The sequence below is a fragment of the Danio aesculapii genome, chromosome 23 (assembly GCF_903798145.1).
Source record: "Danio aesculapii chromosome 23, fDanAes4.1, whole genome shotgun sequence".
Lineage (NCBI taxonomy): Eukaryota > Metazoa > Chordata > Actinopteri > Cypriniformes > Danionidae > Danio > Danio aesculapii.
In genome coordinates, this window is record NC_079457.1 from 29949779 (window position 1) to 29962401 (window position 12623).

A 12623-nucleotide genomic window follows, 5' to 3' on the forward strand; every position below is an offset into this window, starting at 1 on the left:
ACAGTGAAGGCTTGATAATATCTACATGTGGGTGTTAACATGAGGGATAAGAAAGTCAGAACAGAAAACTGCTGGGAGTGATATTATCTATATGGAGATGTAAATCTTTGTATTTTTCACTATTGGAGAAAGTGTAATAGCTAACATGGATTCCACAAGGCACCTAATTTAATCATGCAACAGCTTTAATGTCAATGTCCAGTATTAACACTTCACAGTTCATCCGTGACAATCCATATGTTTCTGTAAAACGCAAAAGTAGCTACCTGGTGCCATTTTGTTCTTGCGTCATCGCACCGACTGCGGGATAACAAACAAGAGCAAAGAGGCGTAGCTACAGATGCCTGCTAGCATTTTGCTTAGACAGGCTTTTCTATGGAACAAACGCTTGATACTTCATTAGCTGCGACTCCTTTGTGTTCTGACCACATGTGCTTGGTTGTAAACTATATCGTTGTAAACTATATCAACCAAGTCTATAGTGTTTAGACTTTTTAAAACACTGTGGTAATACATTGAGCCTCTAAACATTGATCTTATGATGCTTTTCTACAAGAGGAAAAAACTAATTACTTCAAAATACTTAAAATATAGTCTGTGTTAGTAAATGCAAGACTGTTTATGAAATCCAGGCATAACACTGTACGGCAACGTTTTAGATGACTGTTCTAGAGCCTACAGCTTATCAATCTGTCAGATTCTGGAGTGCATTACAGGTCTAAAGAAAAATAACAATGATAAACGATCTTAAATAAAACAAATACATTTATAGAGTGGTATAAGTATATAATTTCACTCACCTGGGAAACAAAGGCCACATGAATGGTTTGTGAGCACAATTAAGCTCACACAGCATGCCATATCATCTGATAATTGTAAGAAATAAATTCAAAAGGCAACCGACTGTGTAAAGCCACATAAAAAACTGTAAAATACGATGTATATGTAGAGTTCAGCCGGAATAGGCTGAGGTGACATGACGGTGACCAGCGAGACCTAGCTGTCACTCAAGTGGCCACGCCCTTAATTATGCAGACTTCATATAACCTAATATAAAGGAAACTGAAGAGTTATAAAAAAATTCACCCCTTCACAGTTGTCATGGAGGATAATATAGGCTATATGAATCAAATTAGTTCTTTTTTCAGCTGTAAAGTTGGCCATTTTAACAGTGGGGTCAACAGAAATTTGCTCTATTATCGAGCCAGGACTAGCAGAATTTCGATGAATTGCCGTTTCAGTTACTTCCATATTTGCTTTACGAGGGAGAGCGGGAGGTTGCCGCTTGGTAGCATCCAGTGTTTGTATTTACTGTACATAGTGTATGTGAACTCACTGTATTTAAATATTGTGTATAAATAAATAAAAAATATGTAAAATCCAAAATATTTACATGTTCATATTACTATATCATTTGTATTAGATATAAATATTTATTTGTAAACATGCATAAAACATGTTGAAGATTAGCAAACATGAATTGGAAGTCAACAGCTCCCCCTTCTTATCGGCATTGGGTTTTTGATTTCTTACATGTTCTTCGAATAGAAAAGATTCGGTTTGCAATAAAACGAAAGCCAGAACAGTTCTGGAAAGTCTGGAGCCCTTTCCTAAATTTTTTCAAGGAGATACTTCTTAATGTCTTAATTGCCTTTTTTTCTTTCTTTTCTTTGTATAATTAATTAATAAATAAATTCATTTATTTATTTATTTATTCTTTTGTTTTTTATTATTCTTATTTTTATGTTATCTTAAATTTTTGTATATCTTTGTGTGTATATGTGGTATTTTACCTTTTCTTTATGTACTTATTTAGCGTATAAATATTTTTTCCTGAATTTTGTCAGTGCATATATCTAAATCTATCAATACTATGTATATTTTGTTGTCTGACCTAAGATGAACCTAATAAAACAAAAGATTAGCAAACAGGCTTTCGATCGAATAGATTATTATCATTTCCTCAAAAGTTAGTTTATTCCGTTTAGTGATGCCTCTCCTCCGTTGGAATCCATTCAAAATAATCTGTCTTTGGTCTTCTTTTCAGCATACTTGCAGAGCAGAAACGTTAGCATTAGCCGTTATGCCTTTTCGGTTAATGTTTTCCTCTTGCCATCTATTGGTTTTATTGACTATAGTATTTTTTCTTTTCATCAGTGGTGGTGGTGAAGACTCTCTGGACAGGCTCCTCCCCACTGTAAACACTAGCCTGTCACCACGAAAACGAACCACCAGCCAATGCAAATCAGAGCCTCCTCTGCTGCGGACCAGTAAGAGGACCATCTACACAGCCGGACGCCCACCATGGTACAATGAGCATGGGACGCAGTCCAAAGAAGCGTTTGTTATCGGTCCGTATATCACAGAAAAACTCATACAGCAAGTGTTGTTTTACATTTTACCTCAATTTACTTGTCCCTTTTTACCCTTAGGGCTTTGCGGAGGCAGTGCCTCGGGGAAAACAACAGTTGCACGTAAAATTATTGAGGCTTTGGATGTCCCTTGGGTGGTTCTTCTGTCAATGGATTCCTTCTACAAGGTACAGTAAGACTACTGCAGCAAGTTGTTCTACTGCAGCTTTACTCCAGATATGAGTCAAATCACACCCTTCTCTGTGACAGCTCTAAACTCTGTGCACACAATATATAAAAGATGAGGAGTGGCGTGCTTTGCTGTTTTTGCTAATCGATAACACTCTCTGCCTGTGATTTATTTTCTTGTTTGTTCTTGCTGACATGCCATTTGTAAAAGGGTTTTTGAAAAGAGGGATTAGTGTTCACTGAAACAAAATGTCAGAAATGAGAAGTGGTTGAATTTGATAACCTTTTAAAAGGAATTTCTTCAATTATATATTCATGCATACCAGAAGTCATTTTGCATTCTCAGAAAAAAGGTATGGAAGGCAAGGCGAATTTATTTACTATATAGCACTTCTTATACACAGTGATAATTCGAAGTTCTGTACATAAACAAGAACTAAAGCAACGTAAAATGCGATTAGCATAAGCAGGACTCGCAAAATTTCTGAAATCCTGGTAGCCCTTCGGGTAGGCACTCTTCAGTTTTTGGTTGCCTGAATATAAATTTAAGTAGCCCAAATAGAAAATACATTATTTAATAAATATAAACAAAAAAAATTATTAATTATTTACTTTTTAAGAGTTTATTTTTTGCAGCTATAGAGACATTTCAATATGTTACAGAGCAGTATATATATATATATATATATATATATATATATATATATATATATATATATATATATATATATATATATATATATATATACAGGGCTTGACATTAACTTTTTTGATCACCAGTCACTATGGCCAGTAGTTTTCCAACATTACTAGCCACTCGCCATTTTCACTAGCCACAATTTTGTTGTTAGGAAAATATATATTTATATGCATAAATTTGACTTTGACATGCTAAAATTACTTGATTAAAATTATATGTTATGTCCACATGCCTCTTCGGTATATTTCACCTTTACCATTTTTTTTTCTGGCCACACCAAACAGATTATTTCCTTGCCACAAATTAAAAAAAAAGTTGTTAAAACAAGCTAAATATAGCTGTGTACATACACATTTTATTCAACAAATGTTACAATAGATAAATGAGAGTTAATCTCCAATTAAAGCAATGTTGTTGTAAAGGACGATAATTAAACCATATTAACAAAAATAACTGTAAGCAAAAGAAAGCAGGTGGAAAACATTCTGTGTGATAGTGAAAGGATGATCATGTACACATTCTGTGTCTGATCATTGCCTGATCATCCTCTCATTTGGTATTCACCTGCTTTCTTTTGCTCACGTGAACAGTTATCAATCGTGCTGCATATTGACAAACTAAAATTCTAATCTTAAGGGACGATGCAGCACTGGCAATTTTAAAATAATTTTCAACCAGCCAAAGTGGCTAGTGGGGGTGTCTGTCTTATCCGCCACAGGTGAAATCTACCCACATTTGGTGGTGTTAATGTCAAGCCCTGTATAAATACTGTTGAAGATTCTCGCCTAAGAAATTAGCATCTGCGCAATCATGTTTTCTTCGGTTCACTAATTTAATGCACATAATAACTTTTTTTCTGAGCATCATCTCACTCTGTTGCTTTGCCTGAAATAATAACAGTATAACAGTTAGAGCTGCGGTAAAGAAATGTTCAAGAAACTGATCCTACATTGGTGTAGAGATTTTCAAAAGACATCATTATTCATCATCACTATATCTCTTGAATCAATTCTGAGATTAGTTTTTAATACTTGCTGCTTTGGGAACTTTAGTTAACTTGTTTTACTTGACTTTAATAAAAATATAAAGATTATATTTGAGCCACATTTTAAAAGGTAAATTCAATCAAAATTCACGTGTCACCATTTGTGGTTCATCAAGCCTCAATCATACTGATGTAAGCATTTAAAAACCCTATCCATAGATGCAAAACATTCCTGCATCTGTTCGCATAAAGAGTGTGAGTGCGTGTGTGTTTGCATGTGTGTGCGCATGCATGGGCCATTAGTGTGCTTTGAGTTATATAATCCATTAAGTCCTGCAGGCAGCGAGTGACTCTACAGCACACTGAGGAATCTGGCAGTAAACGCCTCTCAGACCATCAACTCAACCATCTTTACTGTCACCTGCTGCATTACAAACACATTGATTATGCACATCACATTAAAATCATTCACAAATGTTCACTGAATAGTCATTCACTGTTAGTTCATGTTAACTTACAGTGCATTAACCAATGTTAACAAGCACAATTTAGGATTGAAATAATGGGTTAATAACATGTTCAACTATTATTGATAAATGTTGTACACGGATGTTCATTCATACTAAGTTCATGTTAGTGAAATACATGAACTATCGGAACATTACTTCAAAGTGTTGCTTCCATAATTACAGTATCTTCCGTCCATTCCATATTCGTTTTCAAACAAAAAAGGAAAACTAATAAATCGGTCGTTTTTTGGTTTTTCTTTTGCTCACAAAAAAAAAACATTAAAAAAAGGAAGATGATTGAACGACTTCATTCATTTATTCATTATACACATGTAGGTGGTGCTGAAATGGCCTTTTTCCTCTTATTGGTCATCCAAATCTCAAAATAATAGTCCTCTGCAGACCAGCACATGGCCTTTTAATTATTATTATTTAATTATTATTAATTATTATATATATATATATATATATATATATATATATATATATATATATATATATATATATATATAAATAAGTTTACATATTCTATCATTTGATCAGTTAGCAGGCTTGCATTCGTTGTGTCTTTAACGCATGAGCAGTAAAGCTCTGACAAGGCGCCTTTATTTAACCTGTAGCCTATGTAATAGTTTCAATTTTTTTTTACATATAATGTTCCATTACTTTGAATGTATTTAGTTTTATATTTATAGTTTTTATAAAATATATAGTTTATATAAAAAAGAAAAATATATTGTTGTTATGTAAACACTTCGCTCTGATCATGCAAGGATTTTAATTGCACATTTGTCTTATTCTTCAGTAGATCCATAAATGATGTATTTTAGAAACAGATCGTTTATAAGGGCCAGGCTATCAATAACTGTAATTCTCCAAATGGAATAGGCTTAATTAAAGTCCTGTTGTTTTGAAGATTTCCTACAATTTAAGCAGAATTAGATTAAAGAGAACTTAATTCGGCATGGACCTAGTGCACTTATTTCTGTGCGCATCACACACGCCATTAACGAACGCACTTACTTTTTTTTATTATTTCATGCAATAGTAAATGCATGAAATAAAATGCAAACCGTTGGCAGCACCGAATAGTAGCTTATTATGCAATATTTATTTGTGAAATATGCAGTTGGGCCCACTGTAGCATTTTAACATAATATCATTTTCTCAAGAAGAGCAAATGTCAAGTTCACTATTAATGCAACACACAGACAGCCAGCTCATCTGTTAGTCAGAACTACTAGCCATTATTTATTATCAATTATAAGTATGTGTTTAATTAGTTCCTTTGAAAATTTGTTTTAGAATGTCTAAATTTTTTTGTTGTGTAAGAGAATACACAAGAAATAGGTATTGCGGCTCACCTTATTGTATAGGCTTATTGGACTTAAACTTTATTTGGTACGGCTTTCAAATGAGTGTAGGCTAAATGGAAATTCATTCACTATTCATTGCAGAGCCACCGATACTATTGTATTTTATTTAAACCCACTTATTTAAAATATTCCACGTAGCTTGTGTTAATTTTTTACTAATTATTAAAAAATATTAACAAACAACTAATAGGAAATATACAGTTGAAGTTATGTTTAAGGAAATTTTCACAATATGTCTTCACAGAATTTCACAGAATTTTTTTTGACTGTCTACAGAACAAACCATTGTTATACAATAATTTGCCTAATTACCCTAACCTGCCTAGTTAACTTAATTAACCTAGTTAAGCCTTTAAATGTCACTTTAAGCTGTATAGAAGTGTCTTGAAAAATATCTAGTCAAATATTATTTACTGTCATCATGGCAAAGAGAAAATAAATCAGTTAATAGAAATGATTTATTAAAACTATTATTTTTAGAAATGTGTTAATTCTGCCCTCTGTTAAACAGAAATAAAAAAATAAACTGTGGGTTAATTATTCAGGGGGGCTAATAATTCTGACTTCAACTATATATATATATATATATATATATATATATATATATATATATATATATATATATATATATATATATATATATATATATATATATATATATATATAAATATAAATAAACTAAGTTTACATATTCTATCATTTGATCAGTTAGCAGGCTTACATTCATTGTGTCTTTGACGCACACGCTGTAAAGCCCTGACAATGCGCCTTTACTTAACCTGTAGCCTATAATATAGTCTAGATTTTTTCGTTATGTTCCATTACTTTGAATGTACTTATTTTTATATTTATAGTTTAAATAAAATATATTGTTTAATAAAAAAATAAAAATATATATATATTATATATATATATATATATATATATATATATATATATATATATATATATATAAATTATTACTTATTACTTATTATTATTGGATCTAATTAGATATGCATTGTAAACATTAAATAAAAGTTAAAAAACTATTATTTTGTTTCATAAATTAAGGTGTTAGTTATGATACTCCCAAAATCATTTCACATTAATCTGCAGATTTTTTACAAAAATCTTCGCAGGAATAGCAAAAAATGTCCACAGATTCTGTCTGGCCCTAACCATGACCCCAAAACCAATGTATGTATCGAACCGTGACTTCAGTTTACCGTTATACCCGTAGTAGTTGGGCATGTGTTAAGCGTTAACCAGCTGATGTTGGAGATCTGAAATATGTATGAGGAGGAAGCGGCAAGTGAAAGAACAAAATGGCGTGTGAGCATGTGTTTGCGTACATGTACCTGCCTTTAAACGTTCCTCCTAAATTTAGCTGAGCTGACCTTAGACATGTGCCCGGGCAGAGGACGAGGGGTGATCATACCACACACTTCATTTACTCTGCAGTCTGGCACTGGGTCTGCATGCAGCCGGGCAAAAAAATAAATAAAATATGCAACTGAGACTGAAAATAAATTTGACCTTCCATAAAGACCCGAGATACTTTAAGATGTTTACTTACAAATGCAAATTATATTTAGACTGTATACGCTGTATACGCTTATTGAATATATTATACAATTAGGGTTCCAATTCTGGCGTCTTTGTTGGTGATAGCAGTTACATTTATAGGCAAGACAGTTTATGGCTCTTTTTCATTAATCCCTGTATTCATTTTATTAGTTTAATTGCATTTTAATCAACCAAAACAGTGTATTTTACTTAGTTTTATGATACAAAATTATGGAAATTAAATTTGCTAACAGATTAATTAATTGATATATTGGGATTTAACATAAATTTACTAAATCGAAACGATGCAAAATACCAATACACACAATTTGAAAGTCTGTGAAGTATTTCAGTATTTCCAACTGAATCAGAATATTGAGTAGGAGGCGGGTTTTATTTTTACTCTCCTTATCTCCTCTTTCACTCACAATGAACTAATGGGTAGTGGGGCATGGCTAAACTTTTTTTCCCAATCTGTCAAACTGACATCATTAGAAGAAGACAGAAAATTGTCATAATCTGTAAATTGTCAAACTTTGATTAAGCTAGTGGATTAACTTTCATGGATTAATTGTTAATTTTAAGACAGAACATTCAACAAATCAACTAGGGATGCACCGATATGGATCTTTTTACAACCAGTAATTTGCGATCCGAAAATGGGTTTCAATAGTGTTTTGAGTGGATTACGGAGTGTTTTAGTGGCACACAACTTTGAAAGGTGTGTGTTAAAGCCATTATAATCTGTCAGATGTGGTTCAAAGCGTGAGAAAAAAAACATTCTCCTAGTTTACGTGTCTGCTGTCTGAAATTGTGTGTGTGTGTGTGTGTGTGTGTGTGTGTGTGTGTGTGTGTGTGTGTGTGTGTGTGTTTGTGCGTGTGTTTGTGCGTGCGTGCGTGTGTGTGTGCGTGCGTGCGTGTGTGTGTTCCCGACCTGTCAGCTGTTAGCTCAGTGGCTCTTCAATGTTCGCACACACATGCGCACAATACTTCACTGCATAATAGAGCTAACCAGATTACTGGCTTGAAACTTAACAGGTATGCAAGTCATGCAATTTACAAAAGTGACCAATGAAAGTCAGTTACTGATACTCTGCTGGCTGATGTGCATGTTGATTCTAATCGGGAGCCATTTATGTTTCATTTAGTTAGTTTGTGTTGTGTAGTATTTACCACACTATGTGTTTTTTTGTCATTTCAAAACGGTACTTTATTTTCACTTTGTGCCACTTATTCAATCAATGTGTTAGTGGTACAGTACAGGTTATGTGTGTGTGTCAAACATTTTGGTGAATTACATTTGTTTGGGTTGGTATTATATATTAAGAAGACAGAGAAAATCTTGACTTTAGCGATAACGAGGCTTCATTTAAATGGCACACCGAGGAGAAAAAACCTCACAGCAGTTGTTTTCCATCCTATTAGATAGTATTTTTTTTAAATGATCAGTCCAGGAGGTGGCGCTGATCAACAACAGTATTAGTTCAAAGATGTTAAAAGCAAATAACATAGATTAAAACTATCATTTCAGAGCTGCCCAATGTGACCGTTTATACGCATCAGCTGCCCACCGGAAGATCTTAGCGTTCTCTTTGCACATACACGCAAAGCATAATGGGTAATTTTGAATTCCAAGAAAAAGGTCTATATCGATAACTGATAACTCTTAAGATTTGAAGGTCAATAATACGAAATGTAATAATTCATTCATTCATTTTCTTTTCGGCTTAGTCCCTTGATTAATCTGGGTTCGCCACAGCGGAATAAACCGCTAACTTATCCAGCATATGTTTTTACGCAGCGGATGCCCTTCCAGTCACAACCTATCACTGGGAAACATCCACACACACTCATACACTACGGTCAATTTTAGCATACCCAATTCACCTATGCCACACGTCTTTGGACTTGTGGGGGAAACCGGTGCACCCGGAGGAAACCCACGCGAACGCAGGAAGAACATGCAAACTCCACACAGATATGCCAACTGACCCAGCCGAGGCTCGAACCCGCGACCTTCTTGCTGTGAGCCGAATGTGCTACCCACTGCGCCACCGCATCACCTGAAATGTTATAATATTAAAAACTATTAAAAACTGAATAGTCTACTCAATGACAAAAAAGCAATAAATTCAAAATTGTAAGGTGATTATATAGATATATTCACGATTTCACATAAATCAGCATGCCAAAAATAAATGATTTCCTTTTCTTCGCTTAGAAAACTAACATGCAACAGTCGATACTAACATGACTGTTGCATAAAAATAATAGGTTAAATAACAAAATGGGATTTAATTTACAAACAAGTTAAATAAATATATGCTCAAATGCTCTTGAATAAAATGTGTTAGAATAATATACATACGTACAAATATGTAATGTCTGAAAAAGCATTTTGACAGGTGTTTTGACAGTTCAGAGCCACCGTACAAGCAAAAAAGCTAAATACAGTAGTATGTTTTAATTTAGAAAATGCGGCATAAATTCGTCCCGTTTGGCATTTTAGATTCTTTTGAACACAAGTAGGTTCTGCTAGTCAACCAGACAACACTTCTATTTTTGTTCTTGCTGTCAGTTGCCGGAAAAAAATGATCGATGAAAGGTTTATGAGTCTTTTATAGTGTAGTGGACACGTGTCTGACACGTGCACGAGATGGCCAGTTCTGTACAATTTTGTAATCTATTGGCTTAAACATATCGGTCTAATTCTGTTATCGGACCAATAACGATAACATAAAAAAAATATAATTTATCGGCCGATATCGATATGACCACCGATATATCGTGCATCCCTAAAATTAACATTGGTTTTTTGCAGACTTAAATTAACCTTCCATGGTTTAATAAAAGTTTTTTTAAAAAAAGGAAAACAAATACATGCTCAAGACATTTTTTTTTTTTTTTCTAAATTTCATATTTAATTTGTCTTATCAAATATATACTGCTCAAAAAAGCTAAAGGTAACACTTAACACAATGTAACTCATTTTAAGCAGTATATTGAACAACTATGGTGTATTTTCAGAAAAATCTTTTGCAGCCGAGTCTGTCTGAAATCAAAATGATTTGCTCAAGGACAGCGAGTTCTGCTCTGGCTTGAACCTGCAACCTTTCAGTGACCCAGCCGTGATCTGTAACGCGGGTAGACATTTGAGCTGAAGTCAGAGGTGTAATATTGACGTTTCTCCCGCAGGTTCTGACGTCTGAACAGCAGCTGCAGGCCGCTAGTAACGATTACAACTTTGACCATCCAGACGCCTTTGATTTCGTCCTGCTGGTTCACACGCTCCGCAAACTCAAGCAGGGCAAGAGCGTCAAGATCCCGGTGTACGACTTCACCACACACGGACGCCAGAAAGAATGGGTGAGCCATCAAAACAAACTTATATAGTGTTTTGTCATTTTAAATGGTTTAAGTTAGTATGTTTGATAGAGTGGCTGCTGTATTTAAAAAAATAAGTCACATTTTTGTTCACCTGCTGTAATGGATGTTCAAAAGTGACTTATAATGCAATTAACATCAAACAAGCAACATATTTGGATTGGCGTTGAATGACACATGAGTGTTTCACAATTGCTTCTTTAAATACTAGAAATACTTTGATACTAAAAATGAGTTTAGACTTGAAGATGTTTGATAGAAATTATAGTGGCATTCACTTTAGACAACATCTGTTTATTTTTCTGCTTTGAATACTGTTGAAAATACTGTAATAAGATGACCGATATATCAGCTGCCATATTGATATCGGCCTATAAATGCAAAGTTTAATATTATAGCTATTGGTATAAAAATGCAATTAGGTTGATGTATGTAAAGCTGATAAATTATGTATTATTTCCACTAGAGATGCTCCGATCAGAATCAAGTATCGGAATTCTTGTGATGGTGATCAGCCATGAGTACAGAGTACAGATTCTGATGCTTCAAGCTTTCTAATGCCTAAAGCACATTTTCCCTCCAAGTATGATACTTTAGAGGAGATCTTTCCTTACTTAAGAGAATAAATGATGTTGCATAAAATCTCTTAAACGCATCTCTTATAACCATTTAGAGTGGACTTGTAATGGTCAGACACAAGTTTACAGAAAATAATAGATAAAACATGTTCAAAAAATGTTGAGAAATGACTAACAAAACAATTTAGAATTACTGCAAATGATGGAAGTAGAATTCAGCATGTCTTAATGAAGAAAAAGTTTGAAGCGTAGGCTTTATTTGATGCATAAGAAGTTAAAATGTACACCTATTAATACTTTACTTCTTTACTAAAAGGAAATAGGCATATAAACTAGTTTTTATTGCAATAACTAGGCCTATATTAGGAAAAGTTATATCATAAAATAAGTAAAAAATATTTCATTAATATTTCCAGCCAGGTTTTAGTTCAATATTATCAAAAACACAGAACTTGCAGTTCTTGTATGTAAAAAGGCCAAATACATGCAAAGCCATTAAAATATTTGCTCTTCTCCAACTCTTGATAGCAGCTCAATGATCGCAGCTCCGGACAGACACAGCAGCTCGTTGAGACAGTGGAGATTTCTTTACTGCACTATTTATTTGACCCTAACAAATATAAAGCTTAGAACATCCCTATTTTCCACTGGTTGAACCTCTTCATGTTCTTGCTTCCTGTCACATTTTCATTATTTCACAGCTCTTTTGATTTGTTTTAATGCTCAGTGAATTGGTTGCTCTATTTATTGGCAATATCCTTTTAATTATGTGAAAGTTTGTCGTACAATTGAATTGTTCATTAATAAACTTTAGAGATCAACTGAAACTTTTCTGAAGTTAAGGAAAATTATTGGGTTGTTCACTGTGTGTTTGCCTTTTTGTTTTGGAAATCATGCATTATATAATATGTATAATTAACATATTCAATATGTAGTAAAATGTATATTTATTGGAATATATTTGAGCTCTGGGTCTCCAAATCTATCTATTTATCGTTACCAA

At 33.5% G+C, this 12623-nt stretch overlaps 1 protein-coding gene across 5 annotated transcripts in view; it reads left to right on the top strand.

Moving 5' to 3' along the window:
- The window catches only part of uckl1b (uridine-cytidine kinase 1-like 1b), a 76444-nt gene that overhangs the window by 18592 nt on the left and 45229 nt on the right, over positions 1-12623 (top strand). For all 5 annotated transcript variants that reach the window (XM_056449801.1, XM_056449800.1, XM_056449804.1 and 2 more), the window contains exons 2-4: positions 2158-2351; positions 2433-2539; positions 10854-11024. In XM_056449801.1, the coding sequence (XP_056305776.1) occupies positions 2158-2351; positions 2433-2539; positions 10854-11024 (472 nt within the window). The remainder of the gene's footprint in view (positions 1-2157; positions 2352-2432; positions 2540-10853; positions 11025-12623) is intronic.